This window comes from Mya arenaria, chromosome 5 (assembly GCF_026914265.1).
Source record: "Mya arenaria isolate MELC-2E11 chromosome 5, ASM2691426v1".
NCBI classification, from domain to species: Eukaryota; Metazoa; Mollusca; class Bivalvia; order Myida; family Myidae; genus Mya; species Mya arenaria.
In genome coordinates this window covers 6,796,533-6,816,995 of record NC_069126.1, presented here as the reverse complement: position 1 = coordinate 6,816,995, position 20,463 = coordinate 6,796,533, and the positions used below count along the sequence as shown (strand labels likewise).

At 38.4% G+C, this 20,463-nt stretch overlaps 1 protein-coding gene across 1 annotated transcript in view; it reads left to right on the top strand.

Moving 5' to 3' along the window:
- The window catches only part of LOC128233744 (low-density lipoprotein receptor-related protein 1-like), a 43,084-nt gene that overhangs the window by 10,838 nt on the left and 11,783 nt on the right, over positions 1-20,463 (top strand). Inside the window, exons 6-23 of the mRNA XM_052947568.1 lie at positions 1,585-1,705; positions 2,465-2,603; positions 3,347-3,466; positions 4,039-4,238; positions 4,839-4,911; positions 5,317-5,467; positions 5,949-6,083; positions 6,725-6,836; positions 8,773-8,944; positions 9,224-9,337; positions 10,072-10,220; positions 10,471-10,561; positions 10,832-11,018; positions 11,344-11,456; positions 12,069-12,255; positions 12,674-12,774; positions 12,980-13,096; positions 13,739-13,915. Of these exons, the coding sequence (XP_052803528.1) occupies positions 1,585-1,705; positions 2,465-2,603; positions 3,347-3,466; positions 4,039-4,238; positions 4,839-4,911; positions 5,317-5,467; positions 5,949-6,083; positions 6,725-6,836; positions 8,773-8,944; positions 9,224-9,337; positions 10,072-10,220; positions 10,471-10,561; positions 10,832-11,018; positions 11,344-11,456; positions 12,069-12,255; positions 12,674-12,774; positions 12,980-13,096; positions 13,739-13,915 (2,459 nt within the window). The remainder of the gene's footprint in view (positions 1-1,584; positions 1,706-2,464; positions 2,604-3,346; positions 3,467-4,038; positions 4,239-4,838; positions 4,912-5,316; positions 5,468-5,948; positions 6,084-6,724; positions 6,837-8,772; positions 8,945-9,223; positions 9,338-10,071; positions 10,221-10,470; positions 10,562-10,831; positions 11,019-11,343; positions 11,457-12,068; positions 12,256-12,673; positions 12,775-12,979; positions 13,097-13,738; positions 13,916-20,463) is intronic.

Genomic DNA, 20,463 nt, shown 5'->3' with positions numbered 1-20,463 from the left:
ATTAGGATTGCTATAGGTGCTTGCTACATTAGGGTTGAAATGGTGATTGCTACATTAGGGTTGCAATAGATGCTGGCTACATTAGGGTTGCAATAGATGCTGGCTACATTAGGGTTGCTATAGGTGCTGGCTACATTAGGGTTGCAATAGATGCTGGCTACATTAGGGTTGCTATAGGTGCTGGCTACATTAGGGTTGCAATAGATGCTGGCTACATTAGGGTTGCAATAGATGCTGGCTACATTAGGGTTGTAATAGGTGGTGTCTATATAAGGGTTACAATGGGTCGGCTTTTTTCAGTTTGTTACAATGTTGACTAATGCTACGTTTACACTATGTTCCCGGTGGCCACGGTAGCCCCGTTTCAGACAACCGTGGTGAAAACGGGATAAACGTGAGACAGCGCGGGGGAACGGGATATGCAAAGGTGACAGACCGTTATTGCAGTGCATGCCGTCAGAATTTTAAACTGTCAAAAAAATTGCCACGGCAGCAACGGCAGCCACGGTGTGGATGAGAAACGTAGTAGGTCGTAGTAAAACGGGGTAAACGCAATGACACGTGACAGTACGTAATCGGCCTTTACACAACTTATAAATCGTCCGGAGGGGGGCGGGAATCATATGTAATCCCTGGCATCTGAAGTTCCTTTCTAGTTTTGTCACGTTGTGCTTCGTTTTGTCACGGTTTTCACGGCAAGCTAGGGTAAACGATATCCGTTTCGTTACGTTTCATTTGCGGTGAAAACACGCATGTTTACTTGTCGAAGTATGCTGATACAGTGATTGCTGTTGCCTGTGGGATTTTCTTTATACCGTGGACACAAACGTTATCCAAAGCTCTGCGGTGTTCGCGTTCGTTGCATAGGAGGCCTTGACAAAACGTGGAAAACGCATCAGACCTGGATGAAGACGTGATCAACGTGAGGGATCCTATCAGAACATATCGGTCCGGGACGCAACGAACATGCATCCCTGGTAGACCGCACCCGGACCTTAGTGCGCCTTGGACGAACCACTTTTTCGCCACTACGGCTTGTCACGGTTACCTTAATAAAACGTGTGGAAACTTAGCACAATTTAACACAACTTGTTTATGGAGACAAAAATTGCCAAAATTCCACGGCGCAATACGTTTCGGGCAAACGGGGCTGCCGTGGCCACCGGGAACATAGTGTAAACGTAGCATACATTAGGTTCGCATCAGCGTTGGCTTCAATAAGTTGCCTACGTTTGCATTGAAGTTGACATCATAAGGTCAGAAGGTTTGAAAAATTATTGACTACACCAGTACCAAGAAGCAGTTAATGCGACATACTATTTATTTTTTACTGTTATTAGTTCATTAAAGTTGCATTGGGGTTTGCATACGGTATGTATTCAATGTTTTATTTATATATATAAAGTTTGCAATATGTTTGACTCTGAAGCTTTGAAAGGGTGGTACAGTATTTTTCAATTGACTCAAAGTATTTAGAATCTACCAAATTACTTTCAAGCACAATAAAACGAAAGCGGAATGATTACAGTTACTGTAACAATCAACACAATCGTCAACAAGAATTAATTATAGATGTTTATTTAGATTATATATCCTCTGTGAAGACGCTACCGGACAACAGGCGGTCACTTTCGTGGAAACAGACGGCCGATTGGAGCAGACGATTACAGAAACAACCAATGCCGTCGGTATCGCTGTGTATGAGGCTAGTTCAACCGTCTTTGTTTCCTTGTTTATACATCCCTATGAGCATATGTATATAATCTCACGTGATACTTAACAGCCAATCGTTATGCCTGGTAAGCCATTACTAAAAATAATTAAAGCCATTCACTGATAAGCCACTTAGCGCGGCCGTTAGGCTCGTCATTTTTCATAAGTTTTCTCAATTTCAAAGCTTGTGTTACGTTTTCCCATTCATCTATACGAATTCGACCTGGCGTGTGACTTATTACCTTGACCTTGGACGTAATGACGAAACATGTTTGTTATCCGAATGGTAGGACAGCAGTTGCGTGTAAAATAATTACAATTGAACTCACAGACATCATTTTTTTTTCAAACATTAGGTTGGATGGTAGTCACAACAGGTTTCCTTCTAAACAGGTTACTTTATTCTTATTCATTTAAGCTCGATTTTGACGAAAGCTGATAGCTTTTAGCATCATGCTCGATTCCGTTGCTATGTCGAACAAGTACTGAACCCCATTATGAGACGCCATGAGAAAGTTATACTGGTTTGGATCGAACCAACCACCTTTTGTTAGACCCTAAACCACTAGAACATTCTCCTGCTTTTTTATTCTGAAACTGTTATCAGGAATCTAAGGCAACCTTGAGATTTCTTTTGAAGGTAAATATTTTTTTAAAATATTGAGTTTGGTAGAGAAACCGGATATATGGTTGTCGAGAAACCAGTTGTAGATTTGTGGAATGATTGAGTGGAGTGAAACATCTTTTTCAGAGACAGCTTGTAATAATGAGTGCCGATTCTCTGGAATTGTTCCACGTGGAGCGGAAGAAGAAAGGATTGCGACTTCCGGTTAAAGGGACGCCCTCTAGCGTTCTAGTGTTGGACAGTGCCCGACAACCCTACCGCTCTAGTATGGTCAAATAAGCTCAGTACTTAAGTCACTACAGAGAAACATCATATCATTCAACTTTAAGGAACTCGTACATATTATAGTAAAATGCAGTTTCTATGAGAACTATTTCCGTTTTACAAAATAAGGTATTGAAAACCGTTTTAAAACAAAGTTATTGACAGCCGGCAACCTTCAACAAAGTTTATATATGTCCAGAGCGGGATATAAAAAACCGTTAAAAAACGATAAAAACCTAATGCCATATATAGTTTTTGGTACATGCCATTACAATATGGCTTAATTTTAGGGAAATGTGGGGAAATCGCAAAAAAGTACCTGGATAATTGAATAATCCTAGATTCCTACAGTACAACTCATAATCTGGTTAAAAAAGTTTGTTCATTATTCAAACAAAATATATGCGTATCTCACATTTCTCTATAAATCCATACACCATCTTTTTCTTTGCATAAAAAACATAATATATAATGTCATATAACTGAAACAACACCATTCATTTACTAGATGTGACTGCATTAAAAAAACAAATGAATAACAAAGCCTTAAAGAAATCTGGATCAATGCTTACTTAGCCAAAATGTCCATTGATTGGTCAATATTTATCCAAGAATTCCTATTAACAAATTATAAACAAAAACATGTTAATTTGCAAACCAGCCAAAACTTTTCTAAGGAAAACTTATCAACGTCTCTTACAATTTGCTGCTACATGTATATTCCACCTAATCTGGCTGTTGTAGACATTTGCCAGACGTCCCGGTGTCCGGGCCTGTGCACGAGGACCAACTTCACGGACCAGTGCTTCTGTAACGCCATCGAAAAGGAACGCGTCAACTACGTCATCAAGGAAAACTTCTGCGGTAGGTGTTTGAAGTTTCGATAAGTGCAAAATATATCATGAAAAAAATACCAGGTTAGTGCCGTAGATGGAGAAGGTTATCTTGCAAGGGGTAGGAATTTATCGGCTCAGCCACAATTGTAGCGACGTCATTGCCCAAATGACTTGACGTTCGCATACAAATTGGTGCGGTTTTTTTAAAACACAATTAGCTGTCATTTCATTTTATTTGTAAGCATATTATTAACAGAAAAAATGTTGATTTCAGTGAAAGATCGGAAACTATTTCACCTCGTGTACACCAAAATGAATATCTAACTCGTGGCCTTGAAATATAGCTTTTGGTGCCCACTCGGTGAAATACATTGCGTTATTACACTGACACAAACAATAATCCTCTGTTTACTACACTAAAAACTCGCTATGTCGATGCCGGTTGGAGCTCGGGTACTTCGAGATAACGAGCATTCGATTTAACCGAAATACAAAAAGTGTTACTTAACCAAACGTATTCGAACAAGGTTAGGCATTACAAGAACATTGAGATAAAAGAGTTCGACATAGCGATTTACGATTTTGTATCCATTTCTTCAGGAGCTGATATATTTAATGGGCTCCTCTTTGCGAAGGGTGACGGTATTTACACAGTGAAGACCAACTTTATGGAATACAAATCGAGGGAACTGTGGCGTCAACTTGCACCCAAAAGGCTGGTCCACAGCTACCACAAGATTAAAGCACTTGCCTCCAATGTCCGGCAGATGAGGATATACTTCTATGAGTCAGGAGCAAAGGTAAGTGTCAGAGAATGACTTTTACGATCCATGCATTGTTGTTCAAGAGTTGATATCAACACAATTAACAAACGCAAACGATGAAAAAGGGCAAAAAAAAACTATTATAAAACGAATTGTTTTCGGTCATTAAGCCGGACAATTGGGTTTAAGCGGAGTATTCCGGATTCCCCCAAAACCGACAACCACACTCTCGCGCATCATCGTGGCAACGAGAGTGTTTAATATAATGTTGGTATAACATGTTTTACAGTCGTTGTAAAATACATAAGTTTAAACTAAAATAATTATTGAATAAAAACTAGATCTGTGGTGGTATTCAATATGCGACTTAAGTCAATCTTATGGTCATACATTATTTACTCTATTCAGTGTATAGGTCCGTTATCTATATCGAACAATCCGATTAGTTACATCGTTCCTAGATCCAATTAATAAAGACAAATATTGAATACCAGCCCTGAATCAATACTTTACAAAACGCTATATCTGGTATTGTTCGGATGATTGAGTTATCTGAAAACAAATTGTATGTAATCATTTTTGTCAAGTGTCTCAAAATGCATGAGAACTCTAAGCATGTAGTTCTTATTATCCCAGATTCTGAAATCCGTCCGCACTGAAAGCGCCAGCGTTCCAGAAACAATAAGTCTAGCGGTGGGAGAGATCGCAGGTACACATTGCTTTCTTACCATTTCAACGGCCGATTTTTTTTCTTGGAAGTATTAAACTTTTTTATTAAAGATGCACTCTTACTCTTACACTGATGTTGGTTAAATGTGTATGTATTGATTTTGAATTAGAGTGTCACTTTAAAAAATCATCCTCATAATGCGGTAAGAGAACAGAAATACTCCGAACGCAGCCGTGGCTTGTCATAACGTATAATTTCAATATTGAAACCTCAATTTCCATTCCTTAAATAAACGGACTTTCGACAATTTAGATTATCATCCGATGAACGCAACATCAATTATGAATTATTGGTGTAAATATAAGTAGTGAGTTGCGTGGTTGATTTCATTATCGGGGATATGAACGCAGTTGGGTTGGTTAAAGTACGCTTAAGTTTCTCCAGCGATCGCGGTTGACGCATATACCGGAAACGTGTACTGGACGGACGCGGCGTACGGTCACATCATGGTGGCGAGTGAGGACGGAGCGTTCCAACACATGTTGCATAGCGACCTCAACCGGCCATGGGCGCTAGCTGTTCATCCTAAAAGGAGGTATGTGATTTTAAAACATAATATATTTCTAGTAATCTAAACACTCTCTGCCTTATCAATAAATAACAGTAACAGCGTCTTTTTGGCAAAAAAGGGGGAAAATACTAACTAATGATTCATATAATGTTCAACTCATTTTCAAACATTTTATGTAACAAACCCATTGACATATTTATGAATGACACTTTATTGTTGCATCTGCTAAAAGTTATCAGATCAATGCTCCTGAAAAAAAATAAATGATAAGGGGATTTCTTTCCCTGGGTAGGGAAAAAATATAGATTTTAAGAAGGGGAATCGGCCGAATTTCGGCACAAAAAGGACCGAATACTAGTAAGACGGTGAGTAGAAATGTACTTGTTGGCAATATTAGTTTAGAGAATAGCGCATGAGCTATACTTTCATGTGCTGTTTTCTTATTTTCAAACACAAGTTTAATATCATCTTTAATTTCATGTGTCTTTTTATTGTTTGTTTTCAGATACCGGATGTTATTTTGGAGCGAGCTTAATAGCGCGGCTGTTTACAGATCCTACCTGGACGGATCTGAAAAGTCTGCTATCTCATCCCCGGGATATCACATCCTGGGTATTGCAGTAGACTACAAATTCAATGTGTATGTTCTAGGTAGAATAACAAAGTAGAAAATAATTACAGTCGAACCCCGTTGGCTCGAACTCGCTTGGCTCGTATTCCTCGTTGGCTCAAACTGGATGTAAAGGACCGATTTCTTTAAATCTTTTCTTACTTTTTCTATTAGCATTCCAGCTTGGTTCGATTTTTTTAGGCTCAATGTATTTTCGCCGGCATCTGGTAGTTCTAGCCAACGGGATTCGACTGTATTTATTTGTTTATGTTGTTTTTTAATTCGCCAATTTTAACACAGTTATGGCCCTTGAATATGTTCACATGTATCCATTTTTCTGCCAAGATACCGCCAATACAAACTCTCTAAGTAAAATAAAATAAATAATATGAAACAACATATTTTGTTAACTTTATTTAAAGACACATTTCTAAATATTAGAGCTAACTGTGTTTTCAGTTTATTGGGTAATGATTTTTACAATGCAATAAAACATTTAGAATCTACCCTAAAACTTAATGTATATATAAATTGGTAATTGAATACACCCGTAATACTTGTTTGTACAAAGAAGTACGAATATATGAATGACATTATTATACTAAAAGCCTTTATATACATTCTTTGAAATCATATTAATGAGGAAAATGACGTGTTTTGGTACTTTGCAGATTATACCTTTGTGACAGTGTCCGTGTGTACACAAGCGAACTGGACGGTTCTAACTTCACAACAGTGTACGCCCGTCGTCCCCGGGCCTTTACTGGCATAGCTTTATTCCACGTATGTACCCCTCCAATATAGGTAAGCCACTATAAGATAGCTGTCCACATTTCTGACGGGCTTATCTTTAACTGTGCCCCAGTGTCTTGACTGCCATCACAACGTACACAGTATAGTTTTTCTCCCACCCCAGAAAAGTAACCAAATATTTGGCCATGCTTGAAATTCTTATCTTGCACACGGGCAAAGATAAAATGTACACGAATGGATCTTCTTTTTTCATTACGCACAAAATAGTTCAAGCACATTTTTTTTTAATTCTATTTTGTTTTACTAAGGTTCGCATCTACTATGGCCGCTCATTTAAGACCGTCGCGTATAGTCTTCTGCGGACACTTTTGTAAACCTCGTTTCCGCAAAAAACCTACGCTCGGGTTGGGATGAACATTTTATACACTCTCGGCCATGGAAGATACTTAATATAATCTATGTTTTCACTACTACATTCCATCATGCTTATTTATATTCACTTGCTATGTAGAGGAATACTATAATGCCTTTCTACCGGTAATTACATTCACTTGCCATTTTTTTCTACACCGGTAACCATCATTAAAATCTCCACCCCACCGCACGTTCAGTACTTTGATTGTTTTAAATATTTTAAAGATGCATTTTTACTCCCAGATAAGATTTACCACAATAACTAACATTGTTTTAATATTCCAAAAAGGATGAATAAATGTTGTAAACAATGGTTCCTATAAAGGATACCGAGTTTATTTTGAAGTAAATGAGCATTAAACACGGCATTTCTACCTTATGAGACTATAGTAGACCACAGTAAATCTTTTAGCATTTACCAATCATTTAATATTTTTGTGCTTTCTGCTATTAAATACACGGTTACAATCTTGTTATCAGTAATTAATATTTTCCATAAATGCATTATTTAGTGAGTAGTTAGAGGTTTATCAGTCTAAATTGATGTTTGTGTATACATGTATTGATTTTGAATAAGAGTGACACTTTAGGTTTTAACATCTGTGACGAGTCACGGGGTTTTGGTAGTACTGAAGAGAAAATTAAAAAATATATGTATTTTAAGCGAAATTACGTCAAAAAACAGAAACTGCATATATACTTAAGAAACATAGAAAATAAGTTCAAGAAATTATTAGTTTATTTGTAACCAAAGATATAATAAATCATGGCGGACAATCATTGGAGCCAAAACATTTTCCTGTGCATTTAAAACATGAAAAATGCTCCAACGCTTCTACCATTGTATATGGTGCTAATGAGAGGAAAACGAACGTAAACAGTGATTATGGTTTCGTAGTTAATATATTTGGAGGTAAACATCCGGAAATTTAGATCCACATTGGATCGACTAAGTGTTATTTTTTAATTTAAAAGCTTTGAACACAACTCAAAATCTGAACTTGCATAAGCTGCTAGAGCTTAATGTTGACATCGTAAATATCGGGATTTTCACAAAAGTATCATCGTATCTTAAGGTTTTGCACTTTTTTACATAAATGTAGCTTTTCATTGCCAAAGGGTTGTCTAGTTATAAATTTTATTAAAAATCTTATTTGCTATGCATGGGACCGATTGTTCAGAGCTTTGTTAAAGTTAACAACATGATTATCAACATCGATGTTAACTTTTAAACTTGAACTGTTTGGTGATGTGATTACATATTTAAATATAAACAAGTACAGCTTAATCAGTACGCTTAAATCCTATACGAACTACAGCAGATAACAAGTTTATCCGTTAAGATTCCAAGAAGTAAGGATTTGAAACGATCACGTTTACAATGCTGTTTACTTGAACAAAGTGAAACAAGGCTCGATTTTGTGAATGCTGTGGTGCCAATGATCATGTTGTGGTGCTCATGTGTTGTATATATGGAATACTCAAGTTTACACATTTCGTGTATTATATCACAACAAAATACTTTCAAACCAGTCTAAATTTAACGCTGCAGGACTATGTGGTGGTGACGGACTCCCACTTCCAGTCTGGTGGGGTGCACGTGTTTGACCGGGGACAGGACGGGCGTCAATTCCAGTTCATGGGCAGCAGGTATTCGGGCTATCGCTATGGCTACTGGTATGACGTCACATATCACCATGTTAGTGCGCAGCCGAACAGAAGGAGTAGGTGAACTTGTGAATTCTAAACTATGCGTTCTCTATGTACAATAAAATGTTAAGACAAGCATCTGATACCGCAACCTTTCACTTCCAAGCAAAAAGTGCCTTATTTTATAACTTTATATCATTCAGAGGGGAACGAGATGTCTTCGGGCCGATGCGACCAGATTTGTCATAACAGTCCGTTAAAGCCTATTTATGAGAATGAACTTTCAACAGCATATGTATTCGTATTTTATCGAGCAAAGAATACTAGTACACAGTGGTTGTTTTATTATCCAGGTGTGTGCGAAATGTCTAAGGACCGATGTGACCAGTTGTGCCTATCCGCCCCGGTAAAGCCCACATGTGCCTGCAGCCTTGGATATGTTCGAGATGGGACCCATTGTAACATTTGTAAGTCTTCGCAGTTCTGTTCTGTTTCCATTTAAATACATAAATTAATGATTCAGACTTTCAGCTTTATGTTCAGCTAACGTGTAAGCGTGTGATGCTCTTCAATGTTGATCTTAATTGAAGCTTAGAGCGATGTAGCTTATCGGATTACATTGCTATTAATAACTGACCAATACAGTAAATGATGTCAATGATATATGACCATAAGTTTCACTTAAGTTTGATATTGAATACCACCCCTGACCTCAATGTGTTGAGGAGTTTTTAAGTGCAGGTCAATATTAACTTTAAGAAAACTACAATATAAAAGTATACATGTATATTGTGGACGAATATAAAGGACACCTATTGACATTTTTCTTTTGTAACACATGATATCTTAAATAGTATGATACGTTGCTTTTTTGTTAAAGCATTCACGATTTATACAAAAATCAAAGCACTGACAGTACTGTACGAACGTAGATGATACTCATAGCCGAAAACCAATTCGGAAGGGGAATGAGAGATAATGCTTCATACACAAAATGCACTTTTCACAAATAACAATTAAATAATTAATCTCAAATCATGAAATGGTTACCTCATTGCAACTTATTTTAAATCGAGTTTAACATTTACATCACTGGACACACATCCAGTAATCTTGTTGTTTTTTGCAGACGAGCTCATTAAGATATCAAACATTTAGAAAACTAACAGATACTCTATCCCTCATTATTTCTTCCCGCTAGCGCAGCCATACGTTCCATTTCTGATGTTGGTAGACCAGCGTAACGGAGCGTTGTTCCAGATCAACGCCGTTCAAATGACGTACGTTCGCATTCCTGTGCAGGGAGTGCAACAGCCGTTCGCCCTCACGTACGACCCTGTTGAACAGATGGTATGGTTTATCAGCTTTGAAGTTGTTGTTAAATATTTAGCTTTTATTTTGAACGCTATTTAATGTCAAGGTGCTTTGTGTGTTCTCGAAAGGGTTTTGCTGACTATTAAATGGCAAACAATACGGGGGACATTACCAGTAAACATGTTTATGAACAAAGACATTTGAATAGTTACTTGACACTTTTCTTTAAAAAAACATATTGAATTGTTTTGCCGATGTCAGTGGAAAATTTATCTTTAATCTTCAGGTTTACTGGTCAGACCTGGAAGGGTCAACCATATCACGGTCCCGGCTTGACGGGAGTCAACAAGAGATCATCGTCCATGATCCAGACACATGTATGCCAAAAACCATTGATTTTCAAATAAATGAAAGTTCAACACTTGAAATACTACTATATGAAAATGTGTATGATAATACAATAATCGACATGAAGCTTAATAATCAAGGAACCGTTGCGCGTTAAGTATAGACACACATACATATTTTATAAGCACCCCCACACCCCTTAAAAGTATGTTTTTTTATACTTGTATCCAGATTGTGTTATTATTTATTGGCCCCTCCCCGTTGATCACATTATTAAAAATACCATTTGATATTTCCAGACGTTACTGATTTGGAATTAGATCCGGGGTCACGTGGGCTATATTACGTTACACGTGCCCGCGACAACGTGCACCGGTTCACAATCGGTGGGCTGCACGTGTACCACGTTGACACAGGTCGAGGACTGACTATACTAGACAAGAGCCTACACGACCCGCGGGGATTGGGGCTGGATTCGGAAAACGGGTTTGTTTATCCTAAAGTCTTATTTGCATCACGTATGAAACGACGGAATATGTTATCTAGATAAGATTAATTTACAATTTTAATTTTTCACGCTTCTCTACGTCATAACTTGGTGAATGAGTATTTTGCACCATTCACGAACTTGTGATGTATGGTCAAGATCGCCAACAAATATGTATGTACCGCCCACTTATATATATATGTATCGCCCACGGAAATGTTATGACAAACCGTGACAAAACATGATCAACCATCTCGGCATCTGCTAAGTTTCCAGCGTCTTTTACATATATCCCATGTAATTGCATCGCGTTTCCAATTACAGACACGTGTACTTCACAGAGCAAGGTGACATCTGGCGGATGGACAGTAATGGATCCGACCCTCGCTGCATCGTCCGCGGAGTCACTTCACACGGCGTCACAAAAGCCGGGGAATGTAAGTACAATATCACTGTACATGTTTTTGTCATACACTTTCTCTGTAGGAATCATATTGATTTATCATATCCCTTTATATAAGTATATCGTAATAGTAATGTGTTTATGGGTTTATCATTATAAATAAAAAAAGCATGTAGCAATAATCTCAATGTTTATATCTTAAATGCACTAACACATCTTTGCATCCTTATGATGGATTTCTTACCTTAATTACTTAATAACATTAACGTTTCCTAGAACAGTCGAAACTCGTTGGCTCGATATCGCTTGGCTCGATATCCTCGTTGGCTCGAACTTTATGTAAAAGACCGATATTTTTTTTCAATCTATACACAGGTACTTGACACACACTTTTTTTAATGTTCTAAACGGCTATATACTATAATAAAATATATCTAAAAATACATATATAGGCCGATTTTGTAAAATATTTTATTATGTGACTAGCGCCTGTGAATCTATATAAGCATCCCCGCTTGGCTCGATAATTGCTAGGCTCGAAGTATTTTGGCCGGTCACTGGGATATCGAGCTAGCGGTTTCAAATGTATTTATAATCGGGTTTTTTAAACTTTAAGCCTCTATTCATACCATCATCATTCTTGCAGACGTTTATTTCCTGAACCTAACGGAGGCTGAATATCCCTACAACGAAGCAGTCACGGAAGTGTTACAAAGTGACGTCGACGGGGAAAACGTCACAGTTCTGATGACGTTGACGGGACTCGTAACAAGCTTTACCGTAGATTCTCATTTCATTTACTGGACAAACAGCACGAATCGAGGAATTCAGAGGTATTCACGTTCAGAAACTTAATACATGTATATACATGGTTTTTATGTTCGTTGTTATTTCATGACCGAAAATAGTAAAATAAATATTTGAATGCTATGTTTGGCTTCGTAAAAAAAGGGTAATATTGGTACTTGATGCGCAAACTCGCAAATTGGCGAGCGACAATGCGAAAACTCGCTACATTATGGAGCTAAAATGCGAAAACTCGTCATATGGCGGGACGATAATGCGAAAACTCGTCATATGGCGTGGCGAAAATGCGAAAACTCGTCACATGGCGTGGCAAAAATACGAAAACTCGCTACATGCCTGTCCAAAAATGTGACTGAAAAGCTAAATGCCGGGCCGAAAAAGCAAACGTTCGCGAGGATGTGGGCAGAAATAGGATAACATGTAATTTATTCGATCACTTTACAGGGCTCGGATATCTAGTCCAGGAACTATCATTGATGTTGGCCCTGCGCGACAGTTATTCCAGCCAGCTGACATATTTGCCAACAATGTCGCCAGAATGTACGGTAAATGCTTATTAAAAATTAAGACTTTGTCCCCATTGAAATTTAACAATTTTATATTCAGAAAGCTATTTTGATATAAAATGTTACCATTTCGATGTACCTTATTGTAGCAAGAATTTTCTCATTTTGAGTTTTCATTCAACATAATGTCACTTTATAACTTGCTGAAAATTGTTTTCGAATAAGCTCTAAAAAATTTTTCCAGACAATCCATGTTCGCGGCTGTCATGTCAGGGGATTTGTCTGCGGACGCCGTCGGGTCCGATCTGTGAGGAACGCGTTACAATGGACACCCTCGGACACGCCCTCGACACGGACGCTGGTAAGACAAATCCCAATCGAGTTTCTAATTCAGTCGCTCGTAATAAACATGAAGTTTTTATTAAACATATGCATGTTTATTTAATTGGTTTGCATTTTTTCCATTCACAAGTTAAAATTAACCAAAACGCCTTGATAAGCTAAACTACTTAATAGACACAGGCCACATTGTGAAACAAAGTTGACAGACATACCCCTTGAATAGCATGCATTTAAGATGCACTCTTACTCTCAAACAACATTTACCACAATTAATATTAATACAATTGCATTACTATACCAAAAAGAACGAATAAATGTCGAATATAATGGTTCTTTTGAACGATACCGCGTTTAATTTGAAAGAAAGGTGCAGAAAACACCGTACTTCTACCTTATGAGACGATAGTAGATCGCACTTAATGTTTTAGCACTCACCAATCATTTAATATTTCGAAGTTTTCGGCTATTAAATACACAGGTAAAATATTGTTAATATCAGTAATTAATATTTTCCGTTAATGTATTATTAAGTATATAGTTAAAAGTTTATCACACAGAAATTATGTTTGTTATACATGTGTATGTATTGATGCAGACTAAAAGTGTCATTTTAAACATCTAACTGATTGCAACTTTTCCCTATAATATTATGTAATTCCAGGCCATTGCAGAATTCCTACGATCGAGAATGGTGACGTAGTTGGAAATTCACATGGTCACGTGGTTCCAAATGGATTCACAAGTCACGTGGAATGCTACCCCGCGCATCACATGATGACCAATGACGTCATCACATGTCGTGACGGTGAATGGTCACGAATTCCAAAGTGTATACTCGGTATACTGATTTTAATTTTCAACTTGAAATTTGGATTGATTCATAGGAAATTAGGAGTGTTATCATTTTTTTTTATTTAATCAATACATATAAATAAAATAAGAACAATCAAATCAATAGATATAAAATGTGCGTGAAGTTAGCACCGTAGCACCGTATCACCATATCACCGCGGTGATGCGGTGCTAGCACCGTATCTCCATATATTGTCAGATCAGTATACTAGTAGTATTTAGAGTCTCTTATTCCTGGATAATGCACCTATAACACTGTGGGGCAAGACCTAACCATAGGTAAAAGTTGCATGTGAATAACCTAGGATTTTAGGCCGGCAATGCCGTATTTGAATATAGGCACATAATGGCTATTTGCCACATAGTCAGTAAAAAAACACGCCGAAACGTTGGTTTATAATTAAAAGTAAAGTATGCGTGTTATTTTTTGTGTTACTCAATTAACCACATAGTCAGTAACTCATATACAGGGGAAACCTTAAAATCAGCGATGGGACCATAGCGATCAATGTCACCGTGTAGCCAAAACATGGCCATGGGTGATAGAACATGTTAATTTCCTAGGATTTCAGGCTGAATAGGCGGAATAAGGAGATGACATAGGTTCCAAATGACTATTTATCGCATAAAATGGTATAACTATGGTGCGGAAACCTCAAAATGAGCATGGAGACCATAACGACCTATGTCATCGTGTAGCCGAGGACTAGGCCTAGGTAATTGTATTTGTGAATAACCTAGGATTTTAGACAGGCTTTGCGGTAGAGGAACATACAATAGACCCCCAATGTCTATTTGCCGCATATTCATTAACTGGTTATGGCACGGACACTTTAAAACAAGCAAGGGGACCATATCGACATATGTCACCATGTAGCCGAGACCTAGTCCTAGTTCATAGAACATATGAATAACCTAGGATTTTAAGCAGGCTATGCGAGATACGTACATGGAAAAGGCTCCCAATGCGTATTTGCCTCTTATAAATGACATGTTATGGTGCAAAAACCATAAAACGAGAAACGGGACCAAAGCGACCTATGTCACCATGTAGCAGAGACCTAGTCCTAGGTGAAAGTACATATGACTAACCTAGGATTTTATGCAGGCTATGCGAGATAGGGACTTAGAAAAGGCTCCCAATGTATATTTTCCTCATATCCATTACATGTTATGGTGCAAAAACCTTCAAACAAAGCAAGGGGACCATAGCGCACTATATCAGTGTGAATCTTAGACCTAGTCCTAGGTGATAGTACATATGAATTACCTAGGATTTTAGGTAGGCTATGAGTGATAGGGGCATGGAAAAGTCTCCCAATGGCTATTTCCCTCATATTCATTACATGTTATTGTGCAAACACCTTGAAACAAGCAAGGGGACCAAAGCGACCTATGTCAGCTCGTTGCTTAGATCTTTTTCTAGGTGATAGTACATATGAATTATCTAGGATTTTAGGCAGGCTATGCAATATAGGCACATGGGAAAGGCCCTTTATGCCTATTTGCCTCATTTTCATTACATGTTATGGTGAAGAAACCTTAAAACGAGCAAGGGGACCATAGCGACCTATGCCAGTTCGTTGCTTAGACCCATTCCTAGGTGATAGTACATATGAATTACCTAGGATTTTAGGCAGATTGTGACAGGAAGTGACATGGAAAAGGCTTCAAATGCCTATTTTTACCTCATATTCATTAAATGTTATGGTGCAGAAACCTAAGAACGAGCAAGGGGACCATATCGACCTATGTCAGCTCGTTGCTTGAACCTAGTCCTAGATGATAGTACATATGAATTATATAGGATTTTAGGCAGGCTATGTGAGATAGGGACATAAAAAATGCCCCCAATGCCAATTTGCCTCACATTTTTTACATGGTACGGTGCAGAAACCTTAAAATAATTAAGGGGACCATACGTCACCATAGCAACCTTTGTCAGCTCGTTGCTTAGACCAAGTCCTAGGTGATAGTACATATGAATTACCTAGGGTTTTTGGCAGGCTATGCGATTTAGGGACATGAAAAAGGCTCCCAATACCTATTTGCCTCTTATTATTACATGTTATGGTGCATTAACCTTAAAACGAGCAAGGGGACAATAGCGAACTATGTCAGCGTGTGGCTTAGACCTAGTCCTAGGTGATAGTTCATATGAATTACCTAGGATTTTAGGCAGGCTATACGAGATAGGGACATGGAAACGGCTCCCAATCCCTTTTTGCCTCATATTCATTACATGTTATGGTGCAGAAACCTTAAAACGAGCAAGGGGACCACAGCGACCTATGTCAGCGTGTAGCTTAGACCTATTCCTAGGTGATAGTACATATAAATAACCAAGGATTTTAGGCAGGCTATACGAGATAGGGACATGGAAAATGCTCTACATGCCTATTTGACTCATATTCATTACACGTTATGGTTCAGAATCCTTAAAACGAGCAAGGGGACCACAGCGATCTATGTCAGCGTGTAGCTTAGACCTAGTCTTAGGTGATAGTACATATGAATTATCTAGGATTTTAGGCAGATTGTGCGTGATAGGGACATGGGAAAGACTCAAAATGCCTATTTTTACCTCATATTCATTACATGTTATGTTGCAAAAACCTTTAACAAGCAAGGGGACCAAAGCGACCTATGTCAGCTCGTTGCTTAGACCTAGTCCTAGGTGATAGTACATATGAATTATCTAGGGTTTTAGGCAGGCTATGCGATATAGGGACATGGAAAAGGCCCCTTATACCTATTTGCCTCATATTCATTACATGTTATGGTTCAAAAACCTTAAAACGAGCAAGGGGACCATAGCGGTTTATGTCAACGTGTAGCTTAGACCTAGTCCTAGGTGATAGTATGTATAAATTACCTAGGATTTTAGGCAGATTGTGCGAGATAGGGACATGGAAAAGACTCTGAATGCCTATAATTACATCTTATTCATTAAATGTTATGGTGCAGAAACCTTAAAACGAGCACGGGGACCATTGCGACCTATGTCAGTTCGTTGCTTGAACCTAGTCCTAGATCATAGTACATACAAATTACCTAGTATATTAGGTAGGCTATGCGAGATAGGGACATGAAAAATGTTCCAAATGCCAATTTGCCTCACATTTATTACATGTTCTGGCGCAAATAATTAAGGGAACCATAGCGACCTATGTCAACTCGTTGCTTAGACCTAGCCCTAGGTGATGGTACATATGAATTACCTAGGATTTTGGGCATGCTATGCGATATAGGAACATGGAAAAGGATCCCAATCCCTATTTGTCTCATATGCATTACATGTTATGTTGCATTAACCTTTAAACAAGCAAGGGGACCATAGCGCCCTATGTCAGCGTGTATCTTAGACCTAGTCCTAGGTGATAGTACATATGAATAACCTAGGAATTTAGGCAGGCTATACGAGATAGGGACTTGGAAAAGGGTCCACATTCCTATTTGCCTCATATTCATTACACGTTATGGTTCAGAAACCTTAAAACGAGCAAGGGACCATAGCGCAGATTGTGCGAGATAGAGACATGGAAAAGACACCAAAAACCTATTTTTACCTCATATTCATTAAATGTTATGGTGAAGAAACCTTAACAGTAGTAAGGGGACCATAGCGACCTATGTAAGTTCGTTGCTTGGACCTAGTCCTAGGTGATAGTACATATGAATTATCAAGGATTTTAGGCAGATTGTGCGAGATAAAGACATGGAAAAGACTCCAAATGCCTATATTTACCTCTTATTTATTAAATGTTATGGTGCAGAAACCTTAAAACGAGCACGGGGACCATAGCGACCTATGTCAGCTCGTTGCTTGAACCTAGTCCTAGATCATAGTACATACAAATTACCTAGGATATTAGGCAGTCTATGCGAGATAGGGACATGAAAAATGGCCTCCTATACCTATTTGCCTTATTTTCATTACATGTTATGGTGAATAAAACTTAAAACGAGCAAGGGGACCATAGAGACCTATGACAGTTTGTTGCTTAGACCTAGTCCTAGGTGATAGTACATATGGATTACCTAGGATTTTAGGCAGATTGTACTAGAAAGTGACATGGAAAAGGCTCCAAATGCCTATTTTTACCTCATATTTATTAAATGTTATGGTGTAGAACCCATAAAAAAACAAGGGGACCATAGCGACCTTTGTCAGCTCGTTGCTTGAACCTAGTCCTAGATGATAGTACATATGAATAACCTAGGATTTTAGGCAGGCTATGCGATATAGGGACATGAAAAATGCTGCCAATGCCAATTTGCCTCACATTTATTACATGTTATTGTGCAAAAACCTTAAAACAATTAAGGGGACCAAAGTGACCTATGTCAAGATGTAGCTTAGACCTAGTCCTATGTGATAGTACATATGAATCACCTAGGATTTAAGGCAGGCTATGCGAGATATGGACATGGAAAAGGCTCGCTGTGCCTATTTTTACCTCATATTCACTAAATGTTACGGTGCAGAAACCTTTAAACGAGCAAGGAGACCATACCGACCTATGTCAGCTTGTTTCTCAGACCTAGTCCTAGGTGATAGTACATATGTATAACCTAAGATTTTTGGCAGGCTACGCGAGATAGGGACATGGAAAAGGCTCCCAATGTATAATTGTGTAATATTCATTACATGTTATGGTGCGGAAACCTTAAAACGAGCATCGGGACCATATCGACCTTTGTCATCATGCAGCCGAGACATAGTCCTAGGTAATAGTACATATGAATAACCTAGGATTTTAGGCATGCTATGCAAGATCGGGACATGGAAAAGGCTCCCAATGCATGTTTGATTCATATTATATACATGTTTTGGTGCGGAAACCTTATAACGAGCAAGGTGACCAAAGCGACCTATGTCACCATGTAGGACAGACCTAGTACTAGATGATAGTACATATGAATTATCTAGATTTTAGGCAGTCTATGCGAGATAGGGACATGGATAATGCTCTCAACGTCCATTGTCCTAATATTCATTACATGTTATTGTGCAAAAACCTTCAAACGAGCAAGGGGACCATACCGCCCTATGTCGGCGTGTAGCTTAGACAAAGACCTAGGTGATAGTACATATTAATTACCTAGGATTTTAGGTAGACTATGGGTGATAGGGACATGGAAAAGACTCCCAATGCCTATTTCCCTCATATTCATTACATGTTATGGTGCAAAAACCTTAAAACGAGCAAAGGCACCATAGCGATCTATGGCAGGTCGTTGCTTAAACCTAGTCCTAGGTGATAGTACATATGAATTACCTAGGATTTAAGGCAGATTGTGCGAGAAAGTGATATGGAAAAGGCCCCAAATGCCTATTTTTAACTCATATTTATTAAATGTTACGGTGCAGAAACCTTAAAACGTGCAAAGGGACAATAGCGACCTATGTCAGCTCGTGGAATAAACCTAGTCTTATGTGATAGTATATATGTATTACCAGGATTTTAGGCAGGCTATGCGAGATAGGGACATGGAAAAGGCTCCAAATCCCTATTTGCCTCATATTATTACATGTTATGATGCATTAACCTTAAAACAAGCAAGGGGGCCATAGCGAACTATGTCAGCGTGTAGCCGAGACCTAGTCCTAGGTGATAGTACATATGAATTACCTAGGATTTAAGGCAGGCAATACGAGATAGGGACAAGGAAAAGGGTCCCAATCCCTATTTGCCTCATATTCATTACATGTTATGGTGCAGAAACCTTAAAACCAGCAAGGGGACCACAGCGACCTATATCAGCGTGTATAGACCTTATCCTAGGTGAAAGTACATATGAACTACCTAGGATTTTAGGCAGGGTGTGCGAGATAAGGACATGATAAAGGCTCACGATGCCTATTTTTACCTCATATTAATTAAATGTTATGGTGCAAAAACCTTCAAACGAGCAAGGAGACCATACCGACCTATGTCAGCGTGTATCTTAAACCTAGTCCTAGGTGATAGTACATAATTATGAATATTTAAGATTTTAGGCAGAAAAGGATCCCAATCCCTATTTGCCTCATATTCATTACATGTTATGGTGCGGAAAACTTAAAACCAGCAAGGGAACCACAGCGACCTATATCAGCGTGTATAGACCTTATCCTAGGTGAAAGTACATATGAACTACCTAGGATTTTAGGCAGGGTGTGCGAGATAAGGACATGATAAAGGCTCACGATGCCTATTTTTACCTCATATTCATTAAATGTTATGGTGCAAAAACCTACAAACGAGCAAGGAGACCATACCGACCTATGTCAGCGTGTATCTTAAACCTAGTCCTAGGTGATAGTACATATGAATATTTAAGATTTTAGGCAGAAAAGGGTCCCAATCCCTATTTGCCTCATATTCATTACATGTTATGGTGCAGAAACCTTAAAACCAGCAAGGGGACCACAGCGACCTATATCAGCGTGTATAAACCTTATCCTAGGTGAAAGTACATATGAACTACCTAGGATTTTAGGCAGGGTGTGCGAGATAAGGACATGATAAAGGCTCACGATGCCTATTT